Source organism: Myiozetetes cayanensis, unplaced genomic scaffold (genome assembly GCF_022539395.1).
Source record: "Myiozetetes cayanensis isolate MyiCay16 unplaced genomic scaffold, myiCay2020 scf1, whole genome shotgun sequence".
In the NCBI taxonomy this organism is placed as follows: Eukaryota; Metazoa; Chordata; class Aves; order Passeriformes; family Tyrannidae; genus Myiozetetes; species Myiozetetes cayanensis.
Genome location: NW_026086604.1, coordinates 122,218,735 through 122,240,562, shown reverse-complemented (window position 1 = coordinate 122,240,562; position 21,828 = coordinate 122,218,735). Strand labels below are relative to the sequence as shown.

The 21,828-nt window shown below is 38.9% G+C and overlaps 1 protein-coding gene across 3 annotated transcripts in view; it reads right to left on the bottom strand.

Annotated features, from left to right (window-relative positions):
* Nucleotides 1-21,344, bottom strand: part of AGMO (alkylglycerol monooxygenase) — a 184,338-nt gene extending 162,994 nt beyond the window's left edge. For all 3 annotated transcript variants that reach the window (XR_007630955.1, XM_050332749.1, XM_050332758.1), the window contains exons 1-3: nt 21,177-21,344; nt 14,450-14,580; nt 1,140-1,291 (exon numbers count right to left, since the gene is read on the bottom strand). Coding sequence is in view for 2 of the 3 variants with exons in the window: in XM_050332749.1 (XP_050188706.1) it covers nt 1,140-1,291; nt 14,450-14,580; nt 21,177-21,311 (418 nt within the window). In the remaining variant the exon portion in view is untranslated. The remainder of the gene's footprint in view (nt 1-1,139; nt 1,292-14,449; nt 14,581-21,176) is intronic.
* Between the last annotated feature and the right edge of the window lie 484 nt (nt 21,345-21,828).

Sequence of the window (21,828 nt, the reverse complement as noted above, 5' to 3'; positions counted from 1 at the left end):
TTCTCCACCAGTGGGAATTTTACCACTGACTCCAGTGAAGCCACAGCCAAGCTAGCGAATTTTCTAACACTCGAAGACAATTATTTTTATTTTAAAATGCAGGAATAGCCTCTTGCTCTGGTCCAGTTCTCAGCCTGAGGCTGTAGCCCTGCCAGCACTGTTAATGTCATTGTTTGTCAAGCAGATTCCCAGTCTTGCGTACACCCACGCGGGGCTCCCACCTCCTGGCCGTGATGTCCCCCCCAGTGCATTGTTCCAGCTCCCCCTGCTTCCTCGCCTCCCACCCCGTCCCCCCACCATTGTTGTCCCTCTACACCCACCCTGCATTGTTCTCACGCTAGCCTGCCATCTCCACCTGGGAGGGACCCTTCCTCCCTCCCACTCCTTGCAGCAGCAGCTCAGGCTCCTTTCTTACCTACTTCCATATATTCCGCTGACCTATTGGCATCAAAGCATTTTCCCTTTCTGAAAGGACATTACATAAAAGATCACTACTAGATCTCACAGCTTTTGAGAGCAGTGGACGTTCTGCTTTGAGAAGCCCAGTCCAGAGTCTTTTAAAGATGAAGAAGATTCTTATTTCATTGCTATGGACTTTTGGTCAGGCCCACAATTAGGAATGACAGAAAGTGTTATTGCATTTTCAGATAGGGTATAAAAGGCTAGAGCAAAAATATGTTGTCACTACAGAACAGAAATATGTAACAAGACAGACACAAAGGAATCAATACTGTTACATCTTCACCATATATATGTACAGAAACAACTGGCATGATTTACACGGGCTCCATTATTTTGGCCACTTTGCTTTCTACTGCTCTCTATTTTAATTTTTATGTACTTACTATTCTTTTTAATGTTACTTCACTTTCTGTGAAGTGGTGCTTTCTGAAGTGCTGTGGTACTTTCAATATGATACTCCTTCCTTTCACAAAATCATGTTTAGTATATTGAGTATAATGCGGAAACTGTTCTCCATGCTCAAAGTAAAAGCGTGTCATTGCTAACCTTTGAGAAGAAGAGCAGCTATATATGCTTAGAGTAGAATACGTATAGAAACAAAAACAAGTACCTCATTTCATTAATAGGCAATTAACGTATTTTGTATTTAAAAACATGAAAAACTCTTGCAATCTTACCATGGCTTATGCGATGAAAGCAGTAGTATGCAAAGTCCACTCCCAGAAGTGTCAAATACCACGTCCATGGCGAGTCCCAGGGCAGCTCAAAGAGTCTGTAGTTATTCCATACATAGATGTAACTTATTAAGTCAACACTTCTGAATAAAACACTGAAATAGAGATCCAAAATGTTTTATCAATAATTTTGTCAATTTTAATTTCAGAATCTTTTTACCATATATTGACTATTTTTCAGCTGGGAGTCTTTTTGTAACACAAAACCAGTGTCCCAGTTCTGCAACCTTGTCAACTTAATACTACTATTGACTTCAGTGGAGCCTTTCCTTAACACCTACAAGGTTTCTAAATCCAACTTGCACCCACTCACCACCCATTAGGCATGCTCAAAGGCTGAAGCACTCCTGTGCTCTGTAGGTGCTATGCTATTCCTGTTTTCCCAAATCTGAAAGAAACCCATCCTTGCTAGCTCACAAGTCAGAAGTGACTAAAGTGTAGCACCAATTATGCATAAACACTAATGTAAGACATTAAAATACTTTGACTATTTCCATTATGAAGAAGGACAGGGAAGAGGACAGCACTTTCGGGAGCAATGAAATATTCAATCTGCTCAGAGTATCACTTCACTTTAAAAGAGGATAAATGCAGCAGGAGGAGCCAAAGCCCAGTACCTCTGAAAAGAGAAATTGCAGGGTTGCCAGAAAGAGACAGAAGAAATCATGAATTTGCAAAGACAGGAAAGCCCACAAACAGCAGCTTTTGTCCTGCTGGGCTCCTGAACTGCAGTGACTGAGTAGCTATCCCTGACCTACCACGGGGCAGAGCTAAGACCAGAAGGAGGAAGAAAGTAGCTCTGGGATGGTCAGGCCAAATCCAGTGGCAACTCTCCACAGCTGCTCAGGTTAATGCAAATTTGGGTTGCCACGGTACCCCACCACCTCATTTCATTAATTGGGAGCCTGAGCCATCTCCAAAAGATTGCCTTGATTTTGCTGGGTGAGCTTTTGGAAGGATCAAGAAGCAATAAACACAGCAAATGAGAGCTGAGAGGCTGTAGGCACTGGGGCAGCCCAGGTGACAATTGGCTTAGGTAGCTGAGAAATGATGCCTCAGCTGCAGATTGATAAATATTTAAACTGGCATTTTCCTAGAAGAAACTAGGTTGCAGCAGGATTTGCAGCAGCTTCCTCACACCTCCTCCTGCTACTCTCCTTTGTGGTGTTGCTGAAAATGTAGTGAAATGGTGGTGAACTGAACTGCATCATTGTCTGAAAAGCAGTGAGCAGAAAGAAAAAGTAGGGAAAAGATACTAATTGTTGTGTCTCACCTAAAAAATCCAATGCGCAGGCTGGAAGGTGGAAAGACCTTCCCTGGATCTTCGCTCGCGAAGACTGGCCATTATTTATTTTTAGCACCATCCTCTACACACAAAAAAATTATTTCTCAGTTGTTTTGGTGCTGCTATTTTTTAGGGGGGAAATGGAAGAATTATCAGCAACACCTTTGTACAAAGTTGTGCAAGACTTTAAAAATCTATAAAATATATTCATGGTTGAAGGAAAACTATGGGATTCAAACTTAGGGAGCTTCCAGAGGACATTGCAGACGGCATAGCTGCAGGACGGTACTCAAATAGAGGTGGTAACAAATTGCATGTAGGTGTCACAGCCTTGCAAAATCTCAGCTGAAAGACAGAGCAACATTTCTCTTTCCCTTTAGTCTCATCTGGAACTTCAAATTACATTGAAATCAGCTAAAAGATTATCCATGCATCTCTGTCCATGTGTGCACATTCTTGTCTCAGTACCACTTCTCTCCATGGTATTTCTTCCAAAACCCTGCCTTTTTTTCTTTTCTTTTTTTTTTTTTTTTATAGATTATTTTTCATATAGTTTATAGCATAGCCACAAAAATACTTGAATCTGCAAAACTAAAAAATGACATATACCCCTTCACCTCTAAAGCCTTGTTTCACACATCTGGAAAAGATCCTGAAAACAGTCTGGCCATGCCCTGTCCTTTTGGGCAGCTGCACTGAAACACAAGGGAACCTCAGCAAATATGGTTGTTTCAGCTTGCAAGCCATCCCCTCTGCCACAACTGAACTTTGCAGTCACCTCCATCTTTTTGCAGAGACACCGATTCAGAGCTTTTATACTTCTGGCATTAGCACCTCTTCCCATAAGTGTTTTGACTAAGGCTAGAAGAAAACACCTTGAGGTTCTGTGGTGCTACTTTCTCTATTAGAGAGGAACAAAGTCACCTCAAAATCCCAAGCTCCCTGTACTAACCTACAAGCATAATAGCATTGCACCCACCACTTTATCCTGAGCGCTGAAGCATTACAAGTTGTTGTTGCTCAGGAAGACAAGAGCTAATATCTTCTCCACAGCCAGATGCACCTCTTACCTACAACTCATTCCAACGTTTACTATAATCATACCAGTTTTTCTCTTGGATAAATACAACAAAATATGGTGGAATTTCATTTCAGCAGCTCTCCCCCATGAAGAACATCTCTTGACTAGCAAGGACAGGTGTATCTGCAACTTCAAAAACAAATTGACTATGCCCAGAAAGTGGACCATACACACCTGGAACATGTTTAATTTTCATAAGAGCTGTGTTCTATAAATATTTTTAAAGAAGATTATATGTGTCCAACCAGATTTTTACAATTCACCTCATGAGGAATGTGTAAAGTTCAGTATAAATTCTCAATCCATTTCACAACAGGTCAGAAGGGAGCTGATATTATTCAAACACAAAGAAAGGGGCATTTCTTAACATATTTTCAATGACCAGGAAATTTAAAACACCTCTTGCAACATAGAGTATCAATTATTACTAGGTACTGTTTTCTTACTTTATTCTTTTGCTTTTATTAACACATAATGCCTTTGCAGTACATCCAAAGATATGTGACCTGGAACATTTCCTCCATTTTTTGATCAGCTTTCAGTATTTCACCCTCAAGTCCTTTTTTTTTTTTTTTTCCACAGGCTGAGGCCAAGGTGTAACACGTGAGCTAACCCTGCAACACATTTTTTATATATATAATTTGCTGTACATTCTTTCCTTCATGCTTGAATCACAACTCTACAGCACATAATGTTAGCTGATTACCATAATTAATTTGGAGTAGTTCATCATATTACTATGCAATGAAGGAGAAAGAAGAGTTGCTTATCTAAGTATTTTTTAAAAATTTACAGTGTGTTAGATAGGCAAGGCCAGAGCTTGCATTCAATTACAATTCTGGAAGTTCACTTGGAGTTTTAAAGGTTTATATTCCCCTTTTTTTCTCCCTCAAGTTCCTTTTTCACTTCTTGAAAATACTGAAAAGCACTGAGGAATTTTTTTTTCCTTATTTACATGTTATAACCATAAATGTGACAGAAGTGGATAGGTAAGACTTTTTTCATCTAGTCCAATCTTCTGCATAAGGAGTAATAAATCCTAAAACAGACTGTATATAAAACCTTATTATATACGTTCCATAGATTTAATTTTTTGGATTTTGAACATTGCTGCTGAAAATTTTCTTATTACACACAAAGTGCACTTAGGCAACTGTTCTGACGTTGAGAGACAGTTTTCATCTCCTTGTTTCCAAAGTTCATACGTACTTTACTCAATGACGATAATATTTGTTTTTAATAAATCATTTCCCCCTTCACCTTCCACTGGGTCAGATTATCACTTCCTCTAATTAAAAAAGTCCAAGAAGGAAATTCTGAGAGATGAACTCTCCATGTGGAAATAAAGATCTACCTCTGGTAGATCCCTATGGGATAATGAAGGAGGGAAAAGGTAGAGGAAATTCAATTGGAAAAAAAAGACAGCAGCCCATTTCAAAGAATACAAGGTCGCGTTTTGCTTCCTCCAACTCATAGATCAGCCAAAGAGCCTGAAACCACAGCTTTAGAAAACTTCTTCCATGGTGCCCAGGACAGTCACAAAAAAAGAAAAGGGTCAGATACAGGAGCTGTTGCCTCTCTTCCAACAATGGAGGAAGATCTGTGTACCAAAAGTGAATACCCTAAGGAAACTGCCTCAGCTCTTACCACTATTGCAGTCACCACCTCACGTCACACTGGGAACTGACCTGGTGCCCCTGAGCTAAAAACACAACCCTACAGCTGGACCTACAAACGCTCTGCTCTCAGGGGCTGTAACAGACTTGCATCCTTGGAGGTCAGACACAGAGGGAAACATGTTAAGACACCCTGGTCACAAGGTTATATTATCATGAAAAATAGTGAGAGATTACTAATACAGTTTCCCTGGGTTAAATAAATTCTGTTTTCCTAGCCCGATTTGAACTATATGAATGTAAAGTTTCAAAATGTCGAACAAAGGCAGTTTCTCAATAATTTGAAGTTATTCAGACCATTTATGTAACAGCAGGATACGCGAATAATTAAATGCTCTGTAAGTCTTTGTTTCCGAGTGGAAAGCATAAAGATTTCCATTTCCAAGGATACTCATAGAGCTTTCTTTTCCAGATGAGAAACCGGCTCTAGTCACAATTGAAATAAACATTTTGATAACATGATTTCAGTAAAGAGAAGAAGGGGGAAAGGAGGTAGAGGAGCCTTGAGAAAAGGTCCATTTGCAAAACAAAGCAAACCTCCTGCAACCAAAATCCCCTTTTATTTCCTGTACAGGTGCCAGGTCTTGAACAGACACCCAATTTATTACTTTGTCAGCTGACTTATTAGGGTTGACACAAATCGAGCTGAAATACGCCTGACACACTGCAGTCAAGGCTTTTTTCACGCTTTAGCACAAAGCCAAACTTTCCACAAGGTGGAGGGAAAGGGAGAGGGAGCTGTGGGAGTTCTATTCCCTGTTTTCTATCATCAAGATGAATATGATCTCTTCTCCCATTCTGAATATGCAAAACCAGTCATGAAATAACCCAAGGCTAAAAAATAATTCACCAAAATGATACAGCTGGGAAATTATTATCAGGCTCTGGAAAGCCCTTGATTACAGGAAATAGCACCTACATTTTGAGAAAATGTTCCCACCAGACACAAAAGCTGAATCAAAGCCTCTCCTCTTCCTTAGTATGGCTTTCTTCTCCAGCATTTTAGCTTAAACAATACTAACCTCCAGTTTTCCTCAAGTAAAAAAGAAAATATCAAATGCAAAATGAAGTCAAATGCAGGTGATGCAGGTACCCCTACTAGTTGTAATATACACAGCATTACATAATATTTTGCTTGACCAAGATGACCTTTCATTCACCAAAATTATTCCTGTTGCACTTGAGTTTTTATCCTTTAATTTATGATACTAATAATAATTTACAGTAATAGATGGCATAAAATATGAAATCACAGGTTTTGGAAGAAAATACACAAAATTCAGTGAATTGAATTCATACATAAATAAGCAATCAATTAAAAATACAGTACAACTTGGGTATTTTCACCAGAAGTTCCACTGCCTTTAGTGACACAATCCACAGTTACACGTTATGCCCTAAGTTTGTGCAAGCTCTTCAGGTACTTCTAATTACATTTTATCTTCACAAGATTAAAAATCCTAGTTTAAATCCTTCAGTACATCTGAGCTTCTGGCATTGCAACTTCCTTCTCCTCTTTTATGAGAATGGAAATTATATTTCTTTATACTAAAACACTGGGCAAGTCTGTTCCAGTAACTTCAGGATACACAATACTTGAAGATCCTAAAATGTCTTCTCCTGAAAGGCAATGGACCTGATTTTTCAATATTTGGACAAATATCACCATATGAGTATAATACAACCACCTGATTAGACCTTCCTTCCATTCGAGGTTTGATTTTGATCTGAAGTCAGAAAATTTGCATTACAGTTTAATTTAGATTGAGAACAAGCCTATAATATTCTCGAAGGTCATATATAAAAAAGTAATGAGAAAAGAGAAAGGGGTATTCTACTGAACTCAGATTGTCCTAGATGGATTCAGAAGAACTAAAGGAACTGGTAACAGTTCCAATGGTCTGTTAAAGTACAATGAAATAGCTTCAGTGAGACATCATAGCATATCAAATGATGAAAGGAGGAAAAACATGAGAATTTATATTGAACTCCCTTGGTCATACTTCTGAACATATAAAAAGACAGTTTGCTTTTGTCCATGATACACAGCGGCGAAGAGAGTCTGTTCTTTTCAGATCTGTAACACTGATCTACAGAATCATTGAGACATCTTTTCCCCCATTTCCCTAACTTCTAAGTGTTGACCCAAGAAACTAGGTTGGCCAGCTCTAAAAATGCTACCCCTGTGCTCCATCTAGTGGAATCCTGATTCAAGCTTAATTCATCTTTTAGCAGAGACATGCTTCAGTCAGAAAGGTACTCTACACAGAAGCAGTTTCTTAGAGTTTTTTTCAGAATGTGTGAAAACTGACACAATTTATCTTAAATCAAAATACAGAAACATGGAATGAAAAATCTTTATGGGATTTGAGAAATTTGGTATATTTTGTGAGCTACAGAGACTACTGAACTTAATTAAGAACATATTTTCAATAAGGGTAAACTCAGTTCACAGTACATACTTTCACAGAAGAGCACAAGTATATTTGAAAATTAACTCTGACAGCTTCTCTTTGTTTCTAAAGATATGGCAGGTGCAAAGTTGGGCTCTGACATAAGAATGGGTGATCACCAAGATATTTACTGGCCCCACTGTACAGAAAAAAGGCAATGCTGCAATATTAAGGATGCAGATGAACATGCATTCTGTGTAAGAGGTTACAACCTAAAAGAGTAATTGGATCCCTGACAGGTTTCTGTGAAACACAGCAATCTCTAGTACATTATGGTAGGTACAGACTATCAGCTGTATTAGTAAATTAGTTCGAGAATATCCCAGCTCTCCTAAATCCTTACTTTTAATGTAAGATAGTTTATATGCCATTTTATTAGAAACTCCAGAGTTTTAAATTCTGGCTCAGAGCTTTTCTTAGTCATCACCACAAAGTAGCACTGTCTAGAGCTGCTCACTGGTACTCCTGTGCCCTGCCAGCAGCTATGTCCACATCTGTGCTCTCCAGCCTGCTTCCAACAAATGGAACCAGAGTACCAAAATTCTATAGTTTAAATCTCTGAAGATAATGTTGCTGGTGTGTCTGGGAAGGATTCACCACTGAAATGCGGATGGTGAAAGGGGATTAGGGAGGTGGCGAAGTGCACCAGATGGCAGGTAGGACACACTAGCATCTTTATTGGGCACAGCTGGATTTGGACTTGCTGGAGGACACAGCATGATTTACACCAAATTTATAAAACCGTGTTAAATTGATGTAACAATAAGATAGGATATTTAATCCACACAGGAGTTACTAACTTACTGATTCAGTCCTATTCAATTCACCAAAGCAAACCAGATTTAAAAAAAAATAACCAACAAACAAACAAAAAAACCCCCAAAAAACCGCCCAAAAACAAACAAACAAAAACAAACAAAACCACCAACTAATAAGAACAAACAACTGTTCAGGTGGTAAAACAGTTATTGCCATGAGCTTAACTGAACCAATTTTGAAAGTTTCTTTCCAGGGTCAGATTTGCCTGATGAAAATCCTACCAGATTCTGCTGCACAGCACTACCCTCTTACTGAATTTGTTTGTCCTACTCTGACTACTTTACCTACAGAAGATTACTGAGTTATTTCAAAACCTGCTCCTCTGACAAAGCTGTGAGGGCTGTGACCTTTGGCAAAATATGGGAACAATTAACAGTGTACATGGGATAGTGAAGCCAGAAGGGTGCTCTCATGAAACATATAACTACCTAGTGCTACTTGTAGAGTGGGGGAAATGTAGAGGTGAGTGCATTTCTGTCTCTTCAGGCTTGTTACCTATTAAAATTCTATTTTTTGGAAACACCTATTGAGAGATAGTGTAGTAAATTGCCATAGCTAGCTGCTGCAGGCCAGATCATGACTGCAGGTTCCAAAGAGTCTGAAACTACAACCTAGCAGCTTTTGGCTGCCCCATTCCCACCGCCAGACAATTTGCTTGTCTCTCTGCCTTAAGGAAATACCTTTTTGTTCACACAGTGAACCCGAATAATCCCACTTGGGATCAGATGAGCAGCTGAACCAACACAAGAGAAAGGGAGGACTACATAAGTGAGCATAGGAAAGACAGAAGTGCCAGAGGTTTGGTTGGTTTAAGGGCATGGCATGGTACAGCAGCTTTACTCCCCATTTAACCAGGTTAAGTGATTACCTTTCCAGTTTGGCCCCATCTGCTCATCACTGCCCCAAGTATGGTGGTTACCAGCCTTCAGACCTGCCAGCATAATTGCATACATAGCTGCTCCCTGACCTGGCTCTGTCAAAATGAATGCAGCTGAGCTTAAACACCTCTTTTATAGTTCTTGGGGGGCTTTTGTTTCTGCTTTTAGCGTGTCAGGACCAGGTTAGGGAGCAATTAAATGTGCAGCTATGTTGGCAGATCTGAGGGGGCAGCTGGATCAGAAGCAACACATCTGACCATGCTCTAAACAAACATCTGTCCAAAACCTTAGTCAAACAGATGTGGAGAAAAAAATGTACCTAATCAGTCTGGAAGTGAAAATATAATTTATGGGAAACTGCGTGTATCAAATTTTCTTCTACAAAATGCAGTAACTAATTTATGAGATTATAATTTTCCATAGTCACACATGAAGTATCTAGTAGGTACTTCAGGAAACGAACACAAACTTTAAATGAATAAATCCATGCAGGCAATTATTTTGTGTCCTGTCAGGACACTGCTGGCTCCACGGGGTTGTGAACAGCTTGCACTAACTTGAACTGAGTGCATGCTAATCAGCTCTGCACTTTGTTACTAATAAAAACTGAGAACCTCTGGGTTCAGATTGCAATTTTACATATGGTAGAAAGCAGATAACTCAGTAATGCTACAAACACATTGCGTATTTCTTGTCCTTTAACACTGGCTGCATTTTTCCAAGCCCATTTCTTGTGCTAGCACAAGATTTTGCACAGACACAGTAAGAATTATTGCAGGTCACTATGATGGGGAGGTTCTGGACCTGCTTCCTGGGCCACTTCACCATAGGGCAACACAAATGGTGATGCTGGCAAAAGGGGAGCAAAGGTACAGAAGAAGGAACAAGCAACCAGAAGTATCAGCCAATCAAATGTGCTTCATTTGGCAGCATTGCTAGTCTAAAATCTACGTCAAACTGCCTCTTCAAATCAGTTTCTGAAAAAAAAAGATTATTTAAAATCCAGATGATGTTAAAAAAATGAATACATTGGTCTGCAGCAAAAAGAGGATTTATACTCTTTTGATTCAATTATTACTGATGTGTAGATATCTTAAGATACATAATAGTAATAACCAATCAAAAAGCACTTTCTTGTCCCATTTTCATGTTCAACACTTTAGAGAACTCTTCCTCTGATTCGAAAATCAAAGTAAATAATGTATAGAGATTTTAATGTTCTCTTTAGAAATTAAGTTCATTGCAGACTTCACTGACCAAACTGTGTTAGACATTATATATATGAACATTCATACCCTGTTGAATTGTGTTGCAGAGCTGAACACTAAAAATAGGCCACTGAGCATGAACATAAAGAATGGAGACTTTCCCAAATAGTCTGAAAATTTACCTACCTCAGTTATCCCCCAAACACTTTTTTTGATTTGATTTATGTTCTGCTGCTTTAAAAGAAGAAATAGGTCAATATGAAATAATGCACATACTTGTATAGTAGATATTTATACCCAAAATAAACTTTCTCTTGGGAGAATATTTTTACAGCAGCATTTAAAGTCTCCTGGCAATGGTTAGCTAGAAAAATTATTTATTTATTAAGAATAAAAGTTCTCAGAAATTTTTTAACCACCAACACTTAGGATGCTGGGAATAAGCTTACTAATTCAAGTTTCTCCCTTTCCCCTAAATTAATTTTCATTGCATTTAACATTTAGTATTCATGCATGCAGAGGAATGTATAGTATGCATTAAGGCAGAGAAAATTATATTTCAGAAATGTATGGGCTATTTTGCAAGAGATGATGTGTACACACAAAGCAATTCAACTTACTACATGCTGTTGAGTCTAATAAGCCTGAAAACAAAACACGTTGCCTTGGATGATTAGACTTTTCCTCTTGCACCTACATTTTTAATATTTGGCATACAAATATCAACAATTTATGATTTGCACTTTCTCAACAACGAGGTATGAAACACTAAATAAATACTGTTTTCCCTAAAGATACGCAATACTTCTGTTATACAGACTGTGAAATGGAAAAAAATACTTAGAGGCTGAATCTGGTTTGTGACTCCTAATTTTTTCATTAAATGTAAAGACCTCTTTGCAATGACACATTTGAAGCTTCATTTTAACTAATAGACTGAAGCCCACCATTTTAGACTCAACCACAGATTTTTTTAAGGAAGTGGCAAACCATTGCTGCTAGTTGAGAAAATGAAAATTAGTCCCTGGGAGAGGATACAATCAATGGTGTGTTAATCTAACCTTCAGCTGTTAATGATTTGCACTACTATTTCCCCTGATGCTGTGGGTTCTGCTGAAATATTGTTTTAGCAGTTACTGTCAGCTTTCCCTACCTTTTTTTCTGCCTGAAAGGGAAAGACTGAAGTGAAAGTCTTAGCAACAGATTTTGCCTCTGCTATTTTTTCCCCTTTTTTTCCTGACCCCGTTCTTTCACACCATGGAAGCAGAAGACAGAATGGTAAACTGTTCTCTTTTTTTCAGTTCAAGCCTTTTTAGCCAGTCAGTTATTCACAACTCCTCTTACTTACAAAAGAGGTGTTACACTAAGCAGTCACCATTAGTTGTGATATTAACATGAGATTAAATAATTTAAGAAGTCTGTATTTTGCCAGTTTCTTTCACATACGGACAAAAAGCTAAAAGTTTTACAGATCTCCTTCTTGGAATGAACTGAGGAGGGTCTTGTATTTCCAGACATGACAACTGCACAAGCAACCTGGAAGAGACTTCTTCTGCTGGTGTAGCAATAAATAAGTGTACTGATCTTGCAGATTTGCCTGATCCTGCAAACTTTGAGTCCTTAAGGATCATTCTGTTCACTCAGTTGAAACAACCCTGCAAAAGAAAACTGCATAGCCTGCAAGCCAAATTCTGCAAAGTACTGAGTGCCAAAATAATAAAAGTACTCAGCACCTTGCAAAGCTGCGTTCCACACACACAATACTAGTTTTCTTAGCAAGCATTTCTTCCAGGAAAGAGTGTATCTGAAGTGTTCTAGTATTCTCAAAGTTGAAAGGCCTTGCAAAACCATTCAAACTTACTTTACGTGTATCTCAGTCCCTTTATTTAACTTAGTTATGGATATTTCAGAAAAAAAAAAAAAAGGTAAGTATTTAGCATGGTAAACCCATCAAGTATAGAAAATTTGGGTTAAGTTGAAGAAGCAACATTTGAACCATTTCAATATCAGCTTTATCCACACTAGAAGCAGCTGTATAGAGTTGTGTGCTGGTCCACACAAATCTAATGTATTGATAAATATTTATCGCAGCTTAAAATATAATGAAATGTTGTAAAACATAATGAGTGAGCTCACATGCTCACAAGTGATTAAGAGCAACAAAATGTTTTGAATATAGGTTGCACACTAGCTGCAAAAATAGCTTCACAAAATTCTCAAATAACTTAGACATTATGTTTGAGTATTTTTCATGTTGAAAGCTCATCTCTCTTATTTTCCAATATTTGATGAATTTCAGAGTCTCCTTAAAAGGTTTAATCCATGATATTTACTACTGATAACTAACATAACCATCAGAAATTGTCTTTGTACTTAATGGACCTTGTCAAAATTTTTGTTGATTAGAAAGCTTAAAAAAATTAACTTAATGTCAAACATTCAATAGATTACAATGTGGGTGGTTTATACTTTTCAGAAAATGAGTGATACTAGCCAGAAGGGCTAATTTTCTTTTTTTTAATTGTTGCTTAGCTCTTTCAATGTATTTTTATCAAGAATCTGGATTGAAGGAAAAGATTTCTAGGAAAATTTGAAATGACAAAACCCAGGGATCTTTAAGCAACAAAGACAACATTTCATGGATTCAGGCTATTTCAGGAGGACCAAATGTATAATCCATGTATTTCTATATGGCCAAATATAAGAACATAGTGCCTATGAATGAGGAATGTAAGCCTCAGAATCCAAAAAAGTATTCAGGGATGAAGAATGGCTCAAAGGATCTGGGATATATAAAGGGAAGAACAACAAGTAGAAATAGAGAACAAATGACTTCATTACTTGGCACTGATGTAGTAATTTCTGAAATATGGAGTGCACTTGAGACATCAACACTAAGAAGGCTGAAAAACTGCAGAGAATTCAGAAGAACTGTGGGAATAATTAAAAGACTTACAAATACACCATATAGTCAAGCTCAAATAATAAAAACTTTTCTTCATATAATGAAGAGATTGTATACAATTTGATGGTCATCTGCAAATTCATACATGGGGAATAGAAATGTAATCTCATCTGAAAAGATGTAATAAAATCTATTATCTGGAAGCTCATATCATGCAAAGGCAGATCTAAAATATGATATTCCTTACAAGTAATTAGAGCTTCTCAAAAATATTTGGAGGCATTTATATAAAGAATTCGCTATATGCCCTGTTACTGGAATCCACAGTTAACCCACAGTGGTTGTTTCTTTAAAATACAAATTTGTTCACTGTGAACTAAGTCAGGTAAATCTTATGGCATTTACAACGGAGAGTAGATTGGATGGTCATGTTTCCAACAATTCTCTCAGCAATTAAAATCCACTGACATCAAACACAAGATTATGACTGCATTCAAAGAACTTTGGATCACATGCATATTCACAATTCTATCAATCTGGTTATATGCACAGAATTTTGTTTTTAAAGGCTAATGAAAATAATAGACCCGGTTTGTCGGTTTTGTTTTACTATCTTCTTTCTGTATTTTAATGAAAAAAACCTCAGATTTTAACATATAGTCTAACATATAGTCTAAGATATGGTCAAGTCAGCTGAAATCCCAAAACTGGCAAAAGGTGACAGCCAGATGAACAGAATCAGAGCTGAACAATATCCTGCAAGTATCATATTTAGCCTTACAGATTAGAAAGGCTTTACACATTTTGCTAAAAATAAGTTGCATAAAGAAAGATCCAGATGCCTGGTTTAATCATTTTGGGTTATCAATACCAACTTCAGTATATACTTCTCTTTTCTTCCTTCTTAGTGATTAAAAAGCAATCTCAAGATTGCATACATATACTTACTCTGGCAGTCGAGACAGGATACCTAAGGAAAGGGAACTTATGCCATCATTAATCCGACCTGACAGTTTACGCTTCTGAATCCAGCTGACAGCAAATTCCAGCCCAATAAAAGTAATAAAGAATGGAATACTCTGGAAAAAAAAAAAAAGTTTGAAAAAAAAAGAAGTCACAACACAAATAAAATTAGTTACACTTTTCCAGCAGCAGTTTATGCAGCCAGATGCTTCTCAGATTGGTTGGCACCTTACTAGATCACCTTACTGTGATAAAGCTCTTACAAATCATAACAACCAAGGCTACCCTTTAATCCATAACAACATTATAAATCCATTGCAGTAATCTCCAACCACATAGTTTTGTTTTGTATATTCTGCACATGAACTGTTAAAAGGTATCATAACAAAACACAAAAGTCTTTCCAAACTCATATTTCTCATATTCAAGTGAATCAGTGAGAGCAGCAATGTTTGTGGATTTCTCTAACCACAAGGTAGAACAGAATCTGTTTTTTATTTGATATGTACAAAGTTTTCTGAATGTGTTCAGCCTCTGAACTTGGCATCCAACATTATTATCTGAAAGACATAGTGAAGTGAATTTCTTTCTACTCAGCATTTCTGTTGCCATGCTTTTTGCTTCAGACAGCAGCAGCTCTTCCCATTTTCATCAGAGAACCCATTAACTCTGCAATCCATTCCAATGCATGCAATACGTCTTCTTTCCAGACCAAGTAGCAATAATACAATGTTCCCCTTTTTCTTTTAGATTGTACTGACTATAAAATAATTTTCTGCCTTTCTGAAACAAAGTATAATGATGAGCAAGACCTAAAACATTTCTCATTCAAAACTGCTTTAGTCTAGGATTCAGTTCTCACTGTCCATCTTGCATCCCCAACCAACTGGCAAGTTGAAAATGCACAACAGCAGCATCCAGTAGTGAAAAGTGTGGCTATGATTAGGAGTAGCACTGGTAACATTTTAGTGACATTGTTTTTCACCAGCAGAAAAAGAGTCTTTGACCTGTTCTCAAATTTTCATCATCACAGACAACAACAAAAAAAGCCTTGAGTAACAGTAATTGGTAGAGCATATACTCATATACTTCTTTTGCTAACAATGGAGTCCTAATAGTCCTGTACTTCATGTGTGGAAGGAATGACAAGGCAGTGCCAGCATATTAGCCACTGCCACCAAAATCTAGAAGGCCTGTGGCAGGGAAAATGGAAAGGAGGTATCAGATCTCTGTGTCTGCGAATGGTCCTTCAACTGTGTCCCTCGCTCTGTAGAAAAATTTTAGGTGACCTTTGAGACGTTCACACAATTGCTTTTTCATTATATGAAGGCAAAGAATTCTCATCATGTTTTGCAAGGCAAGAGAAATGCAAGACCAGTGAGACGTTCTGCACCGCTATGGGAGGCACCACACTGCCAAGCTTGCCCTGTTACTCTGCTGCTGCTTTTGCCCTCTTCGAATGACCTGCAAACACATCACAGCTTCACTGACTGAAACCCTCCAAACTGCACTGCTGCAGGAGAGAGGCTGCTACTGCCTATACAACAGTTTAATGGAAGAAGCATGTTGCCTGTGCAAATGCCATTGCATTTTGGAGGGTGCTCATTTTTTGTTGCCAAGTGAGATACGATCTGGGAATTCCTACCAGGCTGGGACACTAAAGAGACTAAGATGGATATAGACCAGATTGCTCAGTCGAAGAAGAATTGGATGATTCAAACCATGCAAGCAGCAAGAGATTTATAGCGTCTAGGAAATGTGAAAGTTCATAAACTTCAGCAGCACAGGGTTAGGTTACAATAACAGATGAACAGAGATTAATATCAACATGACACTTTTTAATTTAGGTGCCTAGCTTGCTCTGTAACAGCATTTTAGGCGTATAAAATGGTATGTACTCACTGATGATATAAAAAACTCAGAAAGCAAAGGAAGACCTACGCATAAAGCCTAAACAGCACCCAAGAAAACCAATGTGGTAAATCTTTCAATATTTGAAATAAATAATAAGGAAAAAAAAAAGAAAAGAACCCCCACCACCTTCCATTTGAAATCAATGAAGCATTCTAGAAAAATATAAATACTTCTTTGTTTTGCTCTATCTAGCTGCTTCATTTCTGAGTAGAAAAGACTTTTAATGTACTTTTCTTAATTGATATAAACAAAGAACAGAATTCCACTTTATCAAACAAAAACTGATCACCATGGCTGTACATTCCATCAGAGAAAAAAATTATTTAATAAGAAAAACTAAGAAACACTTGACCACAATATTGGGAGCCACGTCTAACACAGACTACAAACAGTCTGAAGGTATGAAACAGCAAAAGCTGCGCAGCAAACGCAATGGGCTCAGGACAGAAAAAGTGGGATGCTGTTTTCATGAAATGAACAGTTAATGGGAAATGTACAATGTCTATATTCTACGTGATGATTCACTTTACCCAGCAACCTCTGAAACAGTTAAAACACTTGACTTTATACTAATACACACTATTATAACTGCTTTCTCATGGACTTCATTAAATATTTTCTTCCCACTGTGAACTTGTGAAACAGCCAAGCATCTGACAGCACTTTTTGACTCACAAATAGGTGGTGTCATAGCAAGGAGGATAAAGAAACATTCAGACAGCCTTAACCTCCTGCCCATCAGGGAGCTTGCAAAAGAAAGACTTATGGCATAGCCGTTACTATCTAAGAAATTACTAGCTCTCTACCATACACTGCATTAAGCTTTGCCCAAAGCAGATCAAAGGGATGAACTATGTCAAGGCTAGTATGTATTCTTTATGTGACCATAACATCTACTGTCACGAGGCAGGATCATACTGTGTTACATGCAGCACAAACAGAATGAAAAGGTATTCCCTGTCCCAAAGAGCCTACCATGTAAAGATGAGATGTAATACAACAGAAGGATATTGCAAGTAATTCAGGAAAAAAGGAGACAGTAAGAGAGAAAATAATCTCACCAGCCTAACCACTACTTTTTTTTTTCTTCAAGTTAAAATGGCAGTGAAGACATTTAGGATGGGTAGCTTTGCAACAGTTTTCCACGGTTGTCCCTAAAAATAAAATGGCACAAAGTTAAGAGAGAGCCACTGTTGGCATCACAGATCAGAGACAGATCAGTAGATACCAAAAGTATCTGGCTCCTATGTTTTACTTCTATGTTTTCCAGTTGCTGGTTGTTTTTTTTTCTTCTCCTATCCCCAGAAGTACTCAATGGAGATTTGCATTAGCTTGTGGCTTACTTGAATGACTGATCCATAACTTGAAAGCCTTACTCTGAGCACTTAGTAAGAGGGGTTCAGAATGCAAAGGATCATTTTAAATCAGTTTCTGCTTTATACTGTTGCAAAAAAAATAATATTCTAAGTTGAAACTCAGCATATATTCATAGTTTTATTGCTTTTCTTGAAACAGTTTCTATTTTCCTAAAGTCCCAGATTCTTATGACAAATATTCTCAACTTTCAAGTAAAACTAAATATGAAGGTTTTGTGCCTCATTATTTAGAAGCAAACCCTAAAATGTGACTTGAGTTTAAATGTGAACTTAGTCTTTAGGCTCTCAAGAGAGTAAATAGAAAAGAAAAAAAAATTATTAAATTGAAAGCTTTCATTTTGGGGTTGAAATTATCAAAATTATAAATTTATGTTTCATGAAAACTATATTTGGCAAAGATAAAGCAGTATTCCATATGTCCATTTGTAGATTAGGAGAAAACAAACAAAAAAAAAGGTAAAAAGCAACCAAAACCAATCAACAGAGCATGTAGACTCTAATCTTACACCCATAGCAAAGAGGGTGCTCTTAAAAGGAAAGGGCAAGCATCACTACAGATTTAGAAGTCAAGATGCTCTGCCCTGCAGAAGAAAAATCAATATACTCTCTTTTCTCAGAAATAAGAGAATATCAAGGTATTTGAATTCTACACTCACATTTTGTCACATTTATGTGACACAACCTCACATAAAAATAAATTCTATGATGATAATCCAAGATTCAGACTTCTTTTCCTAGAATTTTGAAGATTAGTTGAAAGGGTGACTTTTCCCTGGGCACTGCTGCAGAGCTTTTCTACTTGTCACTGGTAGAAGCTGATCAGCTCATGTTTTAAACAGCACTTGGGACCTTCACATACAACTCTGCCAACATACAGAGCACAATGCAGGGACCAGGAGCTGTCCTGACTCTGAAAATGGAAGTAATATAACCACAGACAGAAAGTACACTGCACAAGTTAAGCTAACCAAACCATTCTGTTCTAAAAATCACAGCTGCTTCACCCACTGCTGTCATTTCCTGCCTAGTTATAACAGCACAGACTAAACTCTAGCTCTAAGCAGCCACTCCTCCCAAGTGCTCAGTTTTGCAGATCACTAGACCCGTGAATATTTGAGTGAACTAGGAAGTTCTGCCACCTGTCTAATTTTGGAAGGTGTAAACCCCTACAGGTGTAGCCATGTGATCTACTGCACAAGAAATACTCTCAACTGTTTAATATACATGATAGGTCACAGATCCAAGATGCAAATCCCACTTCTATACAGTGCCTCAGAAAAAACAAACAACAAACAAAAAAAACAAATAAACAAAACCAAACCAAAACAAAACAAAATGGGAAAAAAACCACTCCACACTGTTTAGGAGACACTAATGCAATAATGTAATCAGTAGTTTGTTTCACACATGCATCCTCTTGATTGTGATTTTTAAAAAGCATCAATTATTTTAGCTGAGGTCTTCTTTTAATATCAGCTCTACAATATAATTGTTTTCTTCTTCTTTGTAGGGCTGAGCTCAAACATCCATTTGTACCAGCCTCCATCTGTACCAACTCAAGGGGCTACCACTCCAAGGTCTCCTTGAAAGGCTCATCAGTTCACTATTAAATCTATTCCTGATGATTACAACGGATGTGCTGCTCTTTCAATTGTTCCCTAAGCAGTCCAAGAAAAGCAGCTGGAGAGGGACTGTAGATAGTTACCTTCTGCCCACAGACATGGCCAGAAGAGGAAGGATGAACACTGCCTAAGCTCAGACCAAAGCCATAGAGTTAAAACAGTTATACCACTAAAATACTTTCATACACCCACATAACCAAGCATTAAAATATCTGTTCTAGCAGCAAACACACTGGCTGGGAGGGAAATCTAATACAGCTAACTCAAGATAGGAATTATAGGAAAGTGTAACTGTAATGGGAAACTCATTTTTAGTGCAGTTTTTTTGTGAGATATTACTTTAAAAACTTATCACAACAGTGCTCTACAACAGCATAAGTCTGCAGGCACTTTTATAATTCAAAGAAGTATTAAGAATCCTTACACAAACTTACAGCTGTGTGCCCAGTATAAGAAATTCCACGTTTGGCCAAGGTCTGAGCTTAATATTTCACACAGGAGAGGAAAGCCCAGGGATGCTAAGGAATGCTGCTGACAAGAAAGTGAATGATACTCTTTTGGAAATGCGGGAACAGTAAAAGGGGCTGAGACAGTAGATAGAGCTGGAGGGAGATACCAGCTGACAAGGCTGATGTCAAGCTCCAGAGTCTTCCTTGATCATGACGCTACAGCTCAGTTGCAAAACACCTCTGAGGACAGCAGTCCATTGACCAGACACCGCATGCACAGGCTGTGCTTGCAGCAGATGTCTGTGTACCCTGTCCAAAAGGGCAACCTTTGCTGACAACATCCGTCAGTGAGGGCTGCTGCACACTACAGTTCTGAGAAAGCTGCTGACAGTATTACACTGCCCAACCCTGCAAAAGGCATGACACCCCCACTGCAGCCTGACAGCAGCTGCTGCACAGCAGTTCAAGGTACACCTGGCAGAGAAGCTAGCCAGAACTACCAAGACCCATGTAAAAAGTTTGGATCTCCAGTGAAGCTGGGCTAGATTTACTTTGTCAAGGGCAAAATAGAGTTTTACATAGAGTTTATCCGCCATGTCTGAGAACAGCTGACATCGATCTGGGTTCAGCAGGAGCTGACTGTCAAGATACTTGCACTAGGCACGACAGAACAGAGCAAAGGTACTTTCTTGGAAGTGGATAAACTGGCAGGGCAGGAGCAGAGGGAGGGATATGCTGCTGCCTGCTGACAAGGGGGTTCTCATCCCTGACCTCTGTACTCTTGCATTGGAGCTTTAGGACACAGCACTGTCACAGCACAAATATTTGTTCTAAATTCTCTTAAACACTCTTTATTTTTTATTTTAAATAGAAAGTTTTTATTTTTCTTTCTTTGACTGAGCTTGTAGCACTTACCTTAAGGGCTTAAAGAGACCTGACTTTTTGCTTGCTTTGCTTGGTAACAGCCAAACACAGTATCATGTTTTCTGGTTTATTCAGTTCAGTTTGCTGGCACTGTTCAGCTTGTCAGTGCTGCTGGATATAACATTAGCATCAACCCTCAGATATTTGGTGTGCTTCTCTGAAACCTTCAGCTCTGGTATCAGGAGAGAGCACCTGAGCCTTCATTTAAAATACATGAAGATGGGGGGCACGGTTACTCTGGCAGCTTACAGGCAGAAAGCCCAGGAGTGAAAGCCGCCAGAGAAACGCGAGGTATTTAATTTTCATTTAGGTGCCCTTTCGCGGGCATCGTTTCCTTGGGCCGGCTGTGGTTTTTGACAGAGGCGCAGGTGGGCGGAAGGGAGGAGGGCGAGGGATGCTGCGGGGGTGGGAAGGAGGTGACTCTCACCTTCTCCACGTAGTCGGGCACCTCCTCCAGCGAGCGGAAGGAGCTCTCGCCGGGCGGCAGAGCGTAGAAGAGGGCGCGGAGCTGCTGGCCCGGCGCGGGGGCCCGAGGGCCGCTCTGCTCGCTGCCCGCGGCCATGGCCCGGCCGCGCTGCCCCCGCTCCGCGCCGCGGGTGCGCACAGCGCTGACAGACCGACCGACCGACCCACCGACAGACAGACAGACCGACCGCCCACAGCACCGCGCCGCTCGGCCCCGCGGCCTCGCCTCCTCACCCCGGGGAGCTGCGGGCTCAAGGGCTTCTTTGGGGAAAGCCTCCCGTTTCTTATTTCTCTGCATCGTGCTGTTTTGGAGGTTTGCTGGGGTTTGGGGGTTCTTTTTTGTATGTGTCATCACTGCCTGGTCCACTTCTGGAAGTTGAGAGAAAGCCCTCTGTATGCACCTTCCCTGCCCACTGCATGCCCCAGCTCCCTTTGCACCATCAAAAATGTCAGAACCTCAAAGAAACAGCAGAGCTCAAGCTATCCTTTCTTGGTTTTACACAGATTTCCACACAAAAATAAAAAATATTGCTCAGGTTTTGACTTCTGCGTAAAAATAAAATGTTAAGGGTTTTGAGAAACAGGCCAAGGTGTGTTTCGTTGGCTCCTTTGTC